Source organism: Cucumis melo, chromosome 3 (assembly GCF_025177605.1).
Source record: "Cucumis melo cultivar AY chromosome 3, USDA_Cmelo_AY_1.0, whole genome shotgun sequence".
Classification (NCBI taxonomy): domain Eukaryota; kingdom Viridiplantae; phylum Streptophyta; class Magnoliopsida; order Cucurbitales; family Cucurbitaceae; genus Cucumis; species Cucumis melo.
In genome coordinates this window covers 21,238,744-21,254,566 of record NC_066859.1, presented here as the reverse complement: position 1 = coordinate 21,254,566, position 15,823 = coordinate 21,238,744, and the positions used below count along the sequence as shown (strand labels likewise).

Below are 15,823 nucleotides of genomic sequence, written 5' to 3'. Positions count from 1 at the left end.
ATTCTTTCTTCATAATCATAATGTAAATAGTTATTACAATCACACAAAAATCTCTTAGGACTTTGATAAAGTCAGTATCAAACTACTTTAATCACTTATCTTCTTTTATAGTATTTAAAGTTAATTGGTTTCTTAAACCTTTTATCTAAGAGTCAATTATTCTTAATGTTTAATTTAGAAAAAATTAGTATATTTGGTTGTCAATAAAAATAATTTTTATAGTATATTTTAAATAATTTTCCAGCTTTTTTTTTAAATCAACGAGTCTTTCTGTTGCGCACACACTTCCAAGAATAGTCCAATAGTAAGTTGAGTTTTTTTTAAAAAAAAAAAAAAGAAAAGAAATAATTATAATAATGAAATAACAACATTTTTCAAAAATAAAATAATTATAATAATCAAATAATATTCGTAAAACACACTAAATTGCTAAAAACAAAAAAAAAACAGCATAACCAACCAGATACAATTTATTGGATACAAAATACAATCCCTTGCCCACAATAATAATAATAATAAAAGTAAAAATAATTAACACTATATTATTAATTTTTTCCCTCAATAATAATAATAATAATAATAATAGAAATAAATTAATTAATTAAGTAAGTAATGTAATATTGAAATAGAACATAATTGGGAGAATAAAATATTGGTCCCTGTTGTTTAAAGGCTGATGCGACCCATCCAATTTTTCAGAAACCTCTCTCTTTCGCTCTTCTCTCTTCTCTCTTCTCTCTTCTCCTTCAATATTATTATATAACCAATCGAATTACCTCTTCATATTCATCCATTTTATTTCAACAATTTACAAGACACAATACCTCATCATCCTCTCTCTTCTTCATCTTATTCACCCACTCATTTCCAGGTTCTTCTTCTTCTCTATCATTTCTCTCTCTAGATTATTAATTACCTCTTAGTTACTTACTTTCATTTTTTTAATTTCATAAATAAATTACTTAATTAATCAATTCCCCATTCGTCTTCTTAATTTTCTGTTCTTCGATTTATTAGTTTTAGTTTCCACATATTTACTTATCACCAGAACAGATCTTTTTTTTTTTTTCCATTGTGTTTTGGGTATGTTCTGATTAAATAAACAGTTAAATAGTTTATTTAATTTCATTGTTTTTTTTTTTTTTTTCACGAAGAACGGAGTTTATTGTTCTTCCGGCGGTTCTTCGTTTCAAATGGCAAAGAAAGTCTAGCAAGCAGTCCCCTTCCTTCCATTTCATAAAAGAAAATAGATAATATTTCTGTAATTATACAAAATTCTCTAAATTTTGTCATTTATTTAAAAAATTATCTCAAATACTTTTTTTTTTTTATTAAAGTTTCAATGTTATTCCCAACTTTCCTTTAATGTTTCTTTAAAATTACTTTAATGGTAATTAGAGTTTTCACTATTCTTTTTTTTTTTTTTTTTTTTGGTTAATAATCATTATTCATTTTAATAAGCTTTTGCAAAAATGTACAAGGAATGGATGGATGCCGCTGAGGAAAAAATAAATGTAATATAAAAATTCTACTTTTTTTTCTTTCTTTTTTTTATCTCTTTTTAAAATGTACCTAATATCTCCACCAAAAGAAAGCTTTATTAAGCCACTATGGCCAAGAAAAAAAGGACCCTGAAAATTCAACTGACAAAATTAACGTATAATTATGACATATCATCAAAATTAAATAAAAAAAATCAAACTAATTTCAAATTTTAAATCAAACATTGGTTCAGATTTTGATCCACTCGTATGGTGCTAAAATGAAAGACAAAAAATAAAAACAACATTCATTATAATCAATCAACAAATAACATCTAAAAATAGTGAAAATCATAATTTTTAAAAATTAATTAAGAAACGTTAATACTATGAAAAACTGAGCTTAAAACGTACATAAACTAAATTAAAATTTTATTGACTAACTAATTTGTAACATTGTAAAATTGAAAAGCAAAAATAAACAAAATATATGAAAAATTAGAATATAAATGTATAAAAACATTGATTCCTTTTTTAATTAAAAAAAATAAAAAGAAAAATAAAAAGAAGATCGGGTCCCTCTCTTGCACATGCATATACAACTTGTTCGGTTATTTATTTGCCCAAAATGAGAGAGACGCCTCCCTCAATTTTATTTTTCTTTTATATATATATATATATATTTGTGTCGAATGGTGTCATCGCTTGAAACAACAAACAAGAAAAATGGTGTTTGTTTCTGTAACACAAGGGCCATCCTTTACAAAATGGGTTGTACTTAATTCCTTCTTTTGCAACACAATCTCACAACACACCTACTTCCCCCATACTCCACATATCCTTCTTTTTCCTTCCTATATCTTAGGGAACAAAATGTACTAAGTTTTCAATTCCTACTCAATTCTTCCAACATTATTCACTGAATAGGAAGAAGAAGAACAAAAAAAAAAAAAAAAAAAAAAAAAAAAAACAGTTAATATTTTAAATATCTATGCTTCCATCCTTATTCCTGTTTTGGTGAACTTAACATTTATAAATATGAAAAAGAAAACTACACATCATTATTTTGTTCACCGTTTGAGATTTTGATCAGAACGGTACATATATCCCTACCTTAATTAGAAACTCCTCATATTTATAATTTAATTAATGTCAACATAATTTTTTCTAGTATAATTAATGGTAGTGAGTTTCAAACTACTAAACATATTACTAAAATACTCATGTGTGAATTGAATTATGCACATTTTGAACCCATAAATAAAGATATACAAATAAGCATACAATTTAGTGATGAAAATATTTTAAGTGAATATTGAATTATATATAAATTAAGTGACTTTGACAATTATACCCCCTCCGGTATATTTTTTAGATTCATAATTTAGAGCTCAATACTTTTTATGCTTTTTTTTTTGGTTTGATAACTTTTTTTTTTTTTTTTTTAATTTACCTTTTATGTTATTTATTTTATTTTTATTTAGAGATTTAAGACCTTTTTTTTTTTTTTTGGATCTGTTAAAGGGAGGCATATGGGGCATTGAAAAATATAGTAACTAGAAAACATGAATACAATAGAGTCAATATTGTCAATATTCTAATGATTTTGATAGAACAAAAAAAAAAAAAAAAAGGTTAAATCTAAGATTAATTGAGCATGTCATGTGCCAGCTTTTGTGTTATGCTTTTACAAGTGGAAAAGGAACACTATTGAAAAGGTCCCATTCCCATTGCCCAAAAGTCTTACTTAACTTTACTATAAATATATTTATTCTTTACAAATCCCTTCATAACTATAAAGTTGTTAAAACCACTTCCAACATGCTTAAAAATCGTTTGCTTTTTAATTCAACAATTTTAAATCTAATTTTCACACCCTCCACTTTTGATTAAAATAATATTTCATCATGCTTTTAATAATGATAAAAATAGGACGATTTTAGTCATTTTAGAATCAATTTCAAACATATTCTTATTCATACAAAATTAATAAATATTTAATAAATTAAAATTAAATGATATTTTGATTGATTTTTCAATGGAAGTAGTCACATAAGATATTCCATGATTCCATCATTCCACTTTGAAAAGTAATTCTCAAGCAATTACCGCCACGTTGAAAAGTAATTTTAGAATTCTAGAGGTAATCTTGTTTTTCAAAATTCTAAAGTAAAAGATAAAAACTTTTGACTGTATATAGTTTGAATCTAATCTCCAAATGATTCTTGCATAAAAAATGTTATAATTTTACTTCTTGTATTGAGATTAATTTATGTTTAATCTCTACATTTCATATTACTATATGAATTCTAATTAGTTTTTAAAACTTCAAAATTCATTTTATTTCGACTACCTCTCTATCATTATTAAAATTAACTGAAAAATTAACGTTTTGATTATTTATAATCAATTAACTAAAGCTTAACGATATCAAATACTTAAACTTTTTACATTAATAAAAAGTCAAATGTAAAATAACAAAATATATAAAATACAAAAATCAAATTCAAATATTAACAGTAAAAATGTAACATTTTAAACAAATTCAAAGAAAATGATACTCGTAATTTAGAGACCATAATGAGAGGATTTGTTTTCGTTCAGTTTTTAAATTGTGTGGACATAGTAGACAGGTATGGACCAAAAGATGATTAATTATCGGCCTTTTTTAACTGTAAAAACTATAGTTTTATTAAAGTCTAACAAAATAAGAAATAACAATGAAACAATTGAAGACGTTGAAACATAAGGAGTCCCAGTGAATTTATGTGTCATTTACATCAAACAATCCCTTCCCAACTAATCTATTATTAATATTATTATTATCCTTATTATTAATTTTTTAGTTTGCAAATTGTAGTTGGAAAAATATGTATTGTTAATTAATTGAATTAAATTTGTGCTGAATTAACTAAATTTCAATTAAATAACATTAGTATTTAACCGAGTATATACAACGTGTATTGTTAAAAAAAATGTTTATAAAACAATGTTATGATATTAAATAGGTATAATGATAATGAAATATCAATAAAATTACAATGTCCAAATAGTTTGTACTTTTTATTATTGTTGAAAAAACCCAATTTGTATAATAAAAGAAAATTTAGAGAAAAATATTTAAATTAACAATATTTATTTAATAAGTTAAAAGATTTTATTATTCCTTCTTGAAAATTATTTTAAACAAAAAGATTAAAAATATTTAAAAATATAACACAATTTTATAATCTATCAAATGATAGATGTTAAGAGACCTTTATCGACAACTCGCAATTTCATTTATAGAAATTTAGTTTATTAATGTTTATTATTGATAGAATATAACAATTTATAAATATTTTTGAGAGAACATGACATGCTGAAAATAAAGACGACTGACCATTTCTAATAGTCCGTTGAAGATAAGGAAGGACTTGATTGATGTAGATTTAAAAAAATCATAATCAACCATAGTTTTTTAAACCAAATAATTGATCCATTAATGGTGGATTTATACAACCTCGATTTGAACAATTATTTAATCGAAAACAGACTTGGAGATAGTGAATACTGATTTCAAATATTTTAAAATGGATGTTGTAGGTGGATATAAATGTATTGATAAGTAAAAATAAAAATACCAAGACCAAGACAATATATTTATTTAATGTAGTAGAAAAAAAAAGAAGAGTATTATTGTGGTTAGGGAGGTCATTGGGTTGAGGTGAGGAAGCAGTATGTGCAACGTGGCGAAATCCTCCAGGTGATGATAGTGGAATGATGTTCTAGGATGTTCTAAGTTCTACGTATCCCGCGTGGAAAAGCGAGAGGTGTCGACCCTGTGTGCTTTACTTTGCAAACCCCAAAATCCATATTCAAAATCTCTAAAACACCCATAAAATCCTTTTACCCTTTGACCCAACCTCAATTATTCTTAATCTCCTCTTTATTTACTTACTTTGTCACAAAATTATAATGTTTGAGAATAATTGTGGATTTTAATTTGATTAATTATTGGTAATTACAGTTGTTTTTGTTTTATAATAATTAATAAAAAGGATATGAAAACATTACATCCACTCTCCCAACGCATAACTGCCCAATCAGCATTGTTTAGACCCATTCTTCTTCTTCTTCTTCTTCTTCTTCGAATCGTCAACTACTCAAGCTTTTGCTTCGTTATTCTTCCTTGTTTCTCTCTATTTCTCTGTTCTTAGTTCTATAGCTACCTTATCAGATGAGGCACAATTCCAAGAATCAACCTCAGGTACTTCAACTTTCTCCATTTCTTCTTCCTCCCTCTCCCCTCTCGCTCTTTGTTTGATTTTTCTTTTGTTGTTAATTTCGAAAAGATGAGAAAATTTGCAGAGAACATGGGCTGAAATATGTTGTTTCGGTTGCTCCTGCCTACAGCTTTTCTGGCCCAGAGTGGTCTTGCGTAAATGGCTTAATATCAGCGCTAAGGAGTCGGATTACAGTGCCGATACCGAAGATGATGAAGATTTGAATTCTTCCGATTCTGATACTGAAGGTGATGTTTCTCTCTACTCTTCAAATTCATTTGGGATTTTAGAGTTGTCGGATACTTGATATTCATGTTTAGCGTGAATGTTAAGGTAGCGGAAATGTAATGTGTTTTTGGTTTTTGTGGTTTCCGTGCTTGGTGTGATATTTTTGTTCAATCTTCATGAGTTTAATGCAATGCAGTGTGATGTTTTGGGAATGGCTTGTGTTCTGATTTGAATATTTGGTTACTTTATTAAGCAGACTGTCGTGTTAGGGGAAGAGAATCACGCTTTAAGGTAGACAACAGGGACGAACCACTGGTTGATGCTAATGGTAAATTTTGAAGCACACTTTACATTTATCTAAATTACAATAAATGTACATGAAGTATGTGCCAAAAGATTGGCATTCTAGGAATCTGTCAGGAAGATGAGCTTTAATTTACTTAAGAAGGTGTTTGAGAATAGAAATTGATTTAGGGATAAGATACAGTGCGAAAAATCCATTCCCCCTATCAAGAGTAATGAATAAAATTTGATATTTCTCTAAAATTTTGAAATAAATTCATAATTGTTTTTATTTTAAATTTGATTGTCTTCAAAATAAGGAAATGGCTTTGCCTGGAGGTTCATTGCGAGTGTTTGGACAGCCCGTTTCTTCTATTCAATTACTGTCAGATTTCAGCAGATACATTTTTGTTTGACTAGTTTAAGCTCAACTTCTCATCATCTCCCTCTTTTAGTTCAAGCCGTTTCTACGTTCAAGAGATTTGTTTCCTTTAATATACAAGTATATCTTTCTGAGAAAAAGAAAAGCTCTATTTGACCGTCAAATCCAAATTCCAAATTCCAGAGTCCCATGCTCTCATTCTCTTTATCTGCGATGCATAATGTTATGCTTCTCTCCTAATATGAGATTACCTTTCAGCTGTATAAAGTGATGCCAAAGTTCTGTTTGTTTTGTGTATTTCAATTCATTGACTTATCATTAAGTTGCTTCAAACTTTAGATGTGCTGCCAAGGTTGAGAAGAAGAAATTCAGAAACATTTAGGACGCAATATATCAATACAAAAGAACTCAGGTATGATCGACCATTTGGAGACTATAGTAATCTAGAAGAGTTAGATTGGTATTTCTTTCTGTTGAGTTGAGTTATTTACTTTATCTCGGTTCAGAATATGTGTTGGGACTTGGAATGTTGGAGGAAAACTACCTCCTGAAGATCTAGATATTGATGGCTGGATAGATACCAACGAGCCGGCTGATATCTATGTCCTTGGGTGAGTTCTTTGTTTTTTTTTCTTTTTAAAAGAATTATTTTTTCTGTCTTAATGATTGGATTTTGGTCTTCCATTTCATATGATGGTACATCTTGAGTTATATTTATTGGACCAATTTGAGAAAAGAATATCTAGATTGATCCTAATGAGTTATGGTACATTTTGTTCATTTATTTATCTTATTATGGTTTCCTCGTGTTTTGTTAATTGTTATTGGTATTTAGTTCTGCTTTGCCTTTTCAGTCTCCAGGAGATTGTCCCATTGAATGCTGGAAATATATTTGGTGCTGAAGACAGTCGCCCAGTTGCAAGGTGGGAAGATATTATCCGCGAAACATTGAATAGGGTTAGACCTGCTACAACCAAGATTAAGTGCTTTAGTGATCCACCATCCCCATCAAAGTTTAAGCCATCTGACGACATCCCAGATTTAGAGGAGGAGATTCTGCAGGAAAGTGATAGTGACATTGGTGAGGAAGTGCATCCATGTGATGAAGAATTCTTTGGCAAGGAAAATGTCGATGGACTAGTAGGTGATACAAATCTAAGCATGAAGTTCCCAGTTTCAGAACTTTCTGCGAATACCAAATCAGGGATACCTGTGGAACAGGATTTAATGAGGCAATATTCTTCTCCAAAAAGATTGGATCGGTTAAATTGCTTACGGACTGAAGACAGCACAGAGAATGACGAGGCTGTCTTGCTACAGAACAAAAGATTAACTAAAATGCTTAGTGGGTCAGAAAGGATTGGTCTGTGTTGGCCCGAGCCTCCATTACACTTACTACCGCACAATGTTTTAGAGAGACCCAACTCATTTAAATCAATAAGATCGTTTAAAACATCCAAGTCCTTTGTGGCATTTAATTCTTTCAAGTCAACCATGAATGACATGCCATCAGGGGTTGCTTTACTTGGAGAAATTGATCTTGAGTCTCTGCTAAAACGAAAGAGAAGATCCTCCTATGTTAGAATAGTAAGTAAACAAATGGTTGGCATTTTCCTCACAGTATGGGTTCGTAGGAGCTTGCGAAGGCACATTCAGAATGTAAATGTATCTACTGTTGGTGTTGGTGTAATGGGCTACATTGGCAACAAGGTTCGCTCCCCTTTTCATTGCTCTTTAATGTTTGTTAATCTATGGATCCTGTTGTAGTTACCTTGTTATGCAATCTTGTGAGTTCTTATAACCTCATGTTGTCTTGGCTTTCTACTAGAGTTTTAATGCAATGCAATATTATATAGTATGGTGATAGATATTCGTACCTTGAGATGCAAACAGACATAGATGAAAGTTGATAGTGGAAGCAACTAATATTTGTCAGTATTAATTTGTTGAATCAAAATGATATTTTAAATGGTTAGATAGTTTGGATTTCTTCTGGTTGGCCCTGAATTCTTTCTTGTTACATTAAAGCAAACTATTTTAGGTATTATAACGAACTTTACTGTACTCATAACAAGTCATGAATTTACAGTTCAAGTTGTCTCTTTATAATTGATAGAAAAAGCATCTACTTCTTCAGGGATCCATATCTGTCAGCATGTCCATATATCAGACCCTCTTTTGCTTTATATGCACTCACCTGACTTCAGGTGAAAAGGAGGGAGATGAACTTAAAAGAAATGCTGACGTGAGTGAAATACATCGAAGAACTCAATTCCATCCACTTAATGGTGTTGGGTTTCCTAAAATAATCCACGACCACGAGTGAGTATACACAAGATCCCTGTTAATATCTTTACATCTAATTGGGTTTTGTCTAGCTTTTTCTGTTTTCCCGCGTGTTAACTATCCATATTCCCTATATGCATGACATGACCATTGAAGTACTATTTTCCTAGTTTAGTATCTGCACGTGAACTACATATTTCCCGTAAGCATGACATGACAATATTCAGAGAAGGCTTACAAGGGAAGAGCTTTTAATTTACACCAGTCAAGCTATGGTTTGGAGCCCTATGCAATCGATGTTTATCTGTTATTTTCTTCCTCTCCCGGCATTTTTTGAAATAGAACCCCAACCTTCTTATTTGTCTTATACTGCATATTTTCTGCCTTTTGATCCTAGGTTAGGCTATTGAATTAGACGAATGCACATGAGTTTTGTTCTTCCTTGTGACCAGACAGGAAACTATTTGTCTTCTTCTATATTCCTGTTTGGTAGATTTATTTTTGTACATAGTCTGCAACTGCATGTGCGAAAGGTCTTGATTTTTTTTTTAACGAACAAAATAAAATGTATTTTCTAAAAAGATTTAACTTTTCCTAATCACCAGACACTTATTTTTCCAAGTTCCAACTACGTGGAACCTTCATGAGGTTTAGAATAGGGTGTAACTCAGTATCCACCTTTGACAGTTTACTTGAAGAGTTTTCTACTTCTGTTGTTTTATTATCCACTGATTTGAGAGCTTTTTGAATTTTCTTCAGCCTTTATGTTGAATTTGAACTTTCCTTACAGTACATGTTTCTATTTTGGAAAATAATTGTTTCTTATCCAAATTAAAGCAACGGTTTTTAAATTTCTCCAGATAATCTTAGTTATAGAATTTAAGGTAGAGGGCCACAACATCTCAAATAAAAGCAAACAATGTAAAAATAGTCGATTTAGATGGAATTGACCTCTTGTTCATTTTGATTACCGGCATTCATTCTACTGAATGCTCTTTCTCAGACATAACTTTTTTTGTTCTTGCTATGTAAGATTTGATAGATTGCATGTTAGATATTCTCCCCGATTTTCCAAAGATGCTGTAGTGCAGCACATCCACAATACCGTGATTGCTAGGTTTTGATGATGCAGCTCTATCATATCTTGATTTCTTCTCGAAGAGATGTACCATTAGGTCATACTTTTGTCAAAGAATGTTAATGTAATTATTTCTGGAGATCAATGGTCAGTCTTGTATGTTATTTTAGCCTCATGGATTGTCCTTGATAGTGCTTTAGGTTGATGAAATAAAAACGTCTATATCTATCTAACTCAAAGTAGAAACTACTAATTGTGTCCAACTCTTTGACATCTCATTCTCTTTCGTTTGCAGGCGGATAATCTGGTTGGGTGATTTAAATTACCGGATCAACTTGTCTTATGAGAAGACAAGAGAGCTTATCTCGAGAAAAGAGTGGTCCAAATTGGCTGAGAGTGATCAGGTACTTCCATAAAATAATGTCTTGCGGATTATTCATTTTTTAAAGTAAACACAAATGCCTTGGAGTTGGGGTGTGCGTATGTATCACAACAAAACTTCAAAATAGACGACTCCTGAACTGCAGGCATTTCTAGGTTTCTTAGTTTTTCTTTCTTTCTTGAATCAAGAAAAATAACGTCTTCTAATTTAGTGAAGAAGAAAATAAGAAACTTTCTTGCTTAAAAGCCATGCCCTCAGCCTATATCAATTCATCAAGGCATATGTCATCAACCAAGAAGTCAAAAATTTGAATTTCACTATTTGTGTTGTTGAACTCAAAAGCCATTTACAAGGCACTTCAGTCTAATTATTCTTTGATCCATTTTTCGGAAACCAAAGTTTGTGATCTTGCTTGGATTCTGCAGATAGTATCTGATTTCCGCTGAAAAAAAAACAATTACTTAACAAGTACTTTATTGTATTGTATCAAGGAGATAGGGAAGTGATTAAATATGGGCTCTGGAATATGGTTATTTTGTGTTCAATTGTGAATGATATATGACAAAATGTTTTCTTGTTCATTGAATTATGTTCTTGTATTTTGTCAGTTATTACGAGAGCTTAGAAAGGGTCGTGCATTTGATGGATGGACTGAGGGAAACCTAAGTTTTGCACCGACCTACAAATATGAAAACAATTCAGAGAAGTATTACGGCGAAGATCCAAAAATTGGAAGGCGTACTCCAGCATGGTAAGCTTTTATTGTTGCAGTACATGTTGATTTCAACATCTGTAGATGGTAATTCGTATACAATCTACAAATGAATTGATGTCCACTTTTTTGTGTTACTTTTATCTCTGGATATCCTCGGTTAAAAAAATTTTATTTGTTGAAACATATTGTGCTCATTGGATATATAAAAATGTAACCATTGAATTTTCACACACTAGGAAGAAAGTTCATATATATTTTGGAATGCTTATAATAGCAATCTCATGCCGGAAATTTCTTGTTTGTTTGCTTCATTTTCAGGTGTGACCGTATACTCTCATATGGAAAAGGATTGAAGTTGTGCAGTTATAGGAGGACTGAAATTAAATTTTCTGATCATAGACCAGTGACAGCCACCTACGTGGCCGAGGTTGAGGTTTTCTGTCCTCGTAAGCTACAACGTGCTCTAACATTTACAGACGCAGAGATCGAAAATGAGGAAATAGCAATGGATGTATACTGAACTTTTATCAGTTGCTTAAATACAGCTTGGGTTAGAATTTATCTAATCTTTCATATGCCTTGAATCGATGCTTGATATTGCGTATGGAGGATTCTTTCAATCAACAAAGATGATTTGGAGTAGCTTTCTGGTGCAACAAGCATTTCAAGGTAAATCCAAAGAGCTCAATCTTTTATGAAACCAAAGTTTGGGCTATTTGGCTAACAAGTTTGTGCTTGGAGATCATGTAGCTCATGAACTTTGTTGATTAACTTGTATTTTACTCCATTCTTTGGATCACATTCTTTCTGTAGTTAGAGATGTGTATTGATGTGGTTGTGTACATGAGTTATCTCTCTAGGGTTTCATTTACAAAAGATATAGGAATGTACTCTTATTTTGTTTCTACTTGCATAGGTTTTTCCACGTATATGAGAGCTTAGCATTGTATAGCAATAAAGTTTGATTAAGATAATTTGGAGATTTAGTCATCTATCGTTTTGCTCTTTTATCGATTTCTTGGAGATTTGGTGTATTTTTTGAAGGGTAGGAGGCCGGTTACTTTTCGTTTTTTAGTACAATAGGTAGAGAGATTTGAACAACGAATTTTTTTTGGTACACTGTTTCATTTGAGTAGTTAAGAAGTTGAGATTGTATTTATATTAATAGATGGTTTATGTTTACCCTTTTTCTTTAAAAAATAAAACCTCGTTCATCTTTTACTTCATATAAGATAAAGATTTGAATCATTATTTGACACATGATAAATGAATAATTGATAGAACATAAATAAGTAATTTGAATCAATTGGTTGAATCAAGACTAACATTATAAATTTTAGAAACACTTGATTAAAAGTTTTGTTTTAAAATGTCTTGAAAATGTGGGTCTAAGACCTTAATACATACATTGATGCATTATTTATTAATATAAAGTAAACAGAAAAGTTAGATCTAAGATTGATTTAAAATGGTGTTGGTGGGAGAGCTTGGAGTCTTCCAACACAATTGTTGTAAACTATCATAGGATTAGGTTCATAGACTTCCAAACCAGGGAATTCGTACCAACCAGCGAAAGCATGAGCACAATATTTTCCCATGATTTTGACGAAGACACAACACTGTAGATCCAATTCCTTCTTGCTTATATTGAAGTAGTAATTGTAAAGTTGTACTTGACATTTTGCACTCTTCATCATATCCAAACATGGTCGTAGATTTGAAGCTCTATCTTCGTCCACCCACCCATTCCATATCGGTGAATTGTAGTCATCGTCTACATCCGCCATGGAAGGATGAACTAAGATGGCCAAATTTACGGCCAATAAAAGAATTGTCAATATTCCTCCCACTGTGTTAGTTCCGTTTGCCATTGTTTAGTGCTTTCCTCTTTTGGAGTTATGTTTTTTCTAATGCTCTTTTGTGTTTTATTTGATGCAAATACGGTAAGCTATTTATAGACAGGGTGGAAAAGAGAGTAAAAGTAATTCATAAAGATATATTTAATTGCAAAAGAAGTAATATTTGTAACTTATATGTATTTATTAGGTGAAGTTAGTGAAATTAACATTTAAATCACTTTAATGAAAAGAGATCGATGGTAACAGATCACATGGGCATGTTTAAAGTTCAAGTGACAGTTAATTTTTGGTGAATATATAGATGTTAGTGGGTGTAAGCATTCTAACAAGTTAATATTTGTCACAATATATTGAAATTGATATCCATTTGTCTACTTAGTCTATTATTTAATAATAATAAATAAAAGAAATAATTTTTTCAATGTTTTCTCTTAGCTTTGAGAGGAATGAAATGTTATAAAATTCTATAATTAATTTCATAAATGTTAAAAGTAAGTGACCTAAGGAAGTTACTCGTGCTATTATATAATTAACTATTGTGAATATTGGCAACAATATCCTTTTAAAATTGTGATTTTGTTCACATTCGCTATTCAAAATTAGACTAAAATAGAGACTTATTGAATAAGCAAACAACGATATGTGTGTGTTTATATATATATATATATATATATATATATATATATATATATATATATATATAAGAAATTAATTAGTAATCTTTGGTGTAATTTTTACACACGTACGTGTCAAACTTGATACAACGAAAAGAAAAATATTTAAGTGTGCTATTAAATATCTTCAAATTTCAATAGTTTTGATATTTTCATGCTATTTGAGAGATTATGGAACATTTGAGATAAAAAGTTGGTTATTATAGTTAGGTTATAATAATTTGTATTTGAAGTTGTAGATTATTTTGATTTGAGTTATAATAGCTACTATGAAAATAGCAAACAGTCAGTAGAAAATAATAAAAAAATTGATGAAAGTAAAATAATAAAAATGGTAGAAAATAGAAGGTTCTCGAAATAATATTAATGGTAGTTAATTGAGGAGTAAAAGATAGTATTACTGTAGTAAGATGTGGTTATTATAATCTTAGATAATCCTTATTCCAAACACCTTTTAATAATTTACAATGTTGTCTTGAGAATTATTTTTCTTTTTTTAAATTTAGCTTTTTCTCTTCGAATTTGGAACATAATTTGGAAAGTCTTTTACGAGGTTTGGAAGAGAGTTCGTAAGAGTTTTTTTTATACCGTTTTCTTCTCTTTGCATTACAAATTGATTTTAGGGAGAATATTAGTCTATGATGCTAAAAACATTTGTAAGACCGCGAGGTTTTAAACCTATTGATAAATTTCATTCTTTAGTGAAGGGTTTTTTTTTTTAATTCTTATTCTTATATTTTGGATTTTGTTTAATTGACACTTGAATTATTTTAGTTTCTTGTATGACTGCCATGATTTCATAATCTATAATTGTGTCTTAAATGATTACGTAATTTTAGCTAAGATAAGAATATGTTGAGTCATGCCTGTGTGTTTTCTATAACTTGTCTATGATAATATAGCTTGCACGATAAACTCTAGGATAAAAGAAGCAACAATTGTTTAGGTATATATAGCTATTTCACCTGATTGATTTTGTCTCGGTTGTATGCATGCTTATTGATAACATGGAATACTATTGTGACTTTTCAGAATAGGTAGACCTCCACACTAAGATACGGTTTCAGTAAGGTCAAAATTATTAAAATTGGAATTGGATGATTGGATGAGACTCCCTTAAATTAGAGTCTTTGGTAAACATTTAGAGTCTTTTATGCAAATTTAATTTTATGTTTATTTCTCACACTTATTCTCACATCAAAACTCCCTATTTTTATTGCTTTTATCAGAGTGAGAACATTGAGAAGTTGATTACATTTGTTCCCTTGGAATTCAAAAGGATATCACCATTTTATAAATAAGTACTTTCGACATGTTCTCCGACAATGTTGTAGATTATAATTTATGAGATAAGCATTCATTACTTTTGAAAAGGAAGATTAAGCATGAGATTATGAAAATTTAATGGGTAAATAACGTGATAATTAATCAATTTGTCTACATCAAATTGTAATGTTTCACTTTTATGACCTCAATTACACTGATACATGAAAGAGTAAACCGCTTCATATGTAACTACTTCGATCGAGCATGTAGGTTACAATGAAGAACAAATAAAAATTACTAAGAGGAGTTGTAAAGAAAAAATTAGGATGTAAAAAATTCCCATCACAACCATTCTGACAAATGGGAGTAACTACGATCTTTTAATCACTTTTTACTCAAATGTCAACGACTCCAAATTTCTTGTGTCAATATATTTTTTTAAACAATTTCTCTGTTTGGTATATTCATATTTGATCTTTCAAATTACTAATAAAATATAGCCCCATAGGTAGTGAAAAGTAGTTAATTAATTAATAATAATATTACAATTTTGTCATCGACCGATCAAAGAAAAAATCAAATGGATTTTTCATGCTCTATACACACATAGGTGTATTGTTTATTCATATAATAAAATATAGAAGTTACTTCTAAAAGTTTAAAAAGGTGCAGGTGGAGGTGCATCAAGTCTGGTAATACAATTATTATAAACCTTCATAGGATTAGGCTCGTAGATTTCCAATCCAGGAAATTGGTACCAAAAAGTAAAAGCTTGTGCGCACTTCTTTCCCATGACTTTAACAAAAACACAACAATTTAGATCCAATTCCTTCTTACTTATATTGAAGTAGTAATTGTATAGTTCCACCTGACATTTTGCACTTCTCATCCTATCCAAACATGGTCGTAGAGTGTATCCTCTGTC

General features: G+C 30.0%; 1 protein-coding gene across 5 annotated transcripts; it reads left to right on the top strand.

Moving 5' to 3' along the window:
* Positions 1 to 703: 703 nt before the first annotated feature.
* Positions 704 to 12,085, top strand: LOC103496587 (type IV inositol polyphosphate 5-phosphatase 3). Of its 5 annotated transcripts, none has more exons than XM_008458512.3 (11): positions 704 to 871; positions 5,681 to 5,730; positions 5,877 to 5,994; positions 6,231 to 6,302; positions 6,978 to 7,050; positions 7,145 to 7,249; positions 7,493 to 8,348; positions 8,776 to 8,960; positions 10,298 to 10,406; positions 10,993 to 11,135; positions 11,418 to 12,085. In XM_008458512.3, the coding sequence occupies exons 2-11, from the start codon at positions 5,701 to 5,703 to the stop codon at positions 11,617 to 11,619; spliced, it is 1,893 nt and encodes a 630-aa protein (XP_008456734.1). In that variant the 5' UTR covers positions 704 to 871; positions 5,681 to 5,700; the 3' UTR covers positions 11,620 to 12,085. The 5 variants fall into 5 exon arrangements, with proteins under 5 accessions (XP_008456734.1, XP_008456731.1, XP_008456736.1 ...); XM_008458509.3 differs by having other exon boundaries at positions 749 to 871; positions 5,832 to 5,994; XM_008458508.3 differs by lacking the exon at positions 704 to 871 and having other exon boundaries at positions 4,936 to 5,730; positions 5,832 to 5,994.
* The last annotated feature ends 3,738 nt before the right edge of the window (positions 12,086 to 15,823 follow it).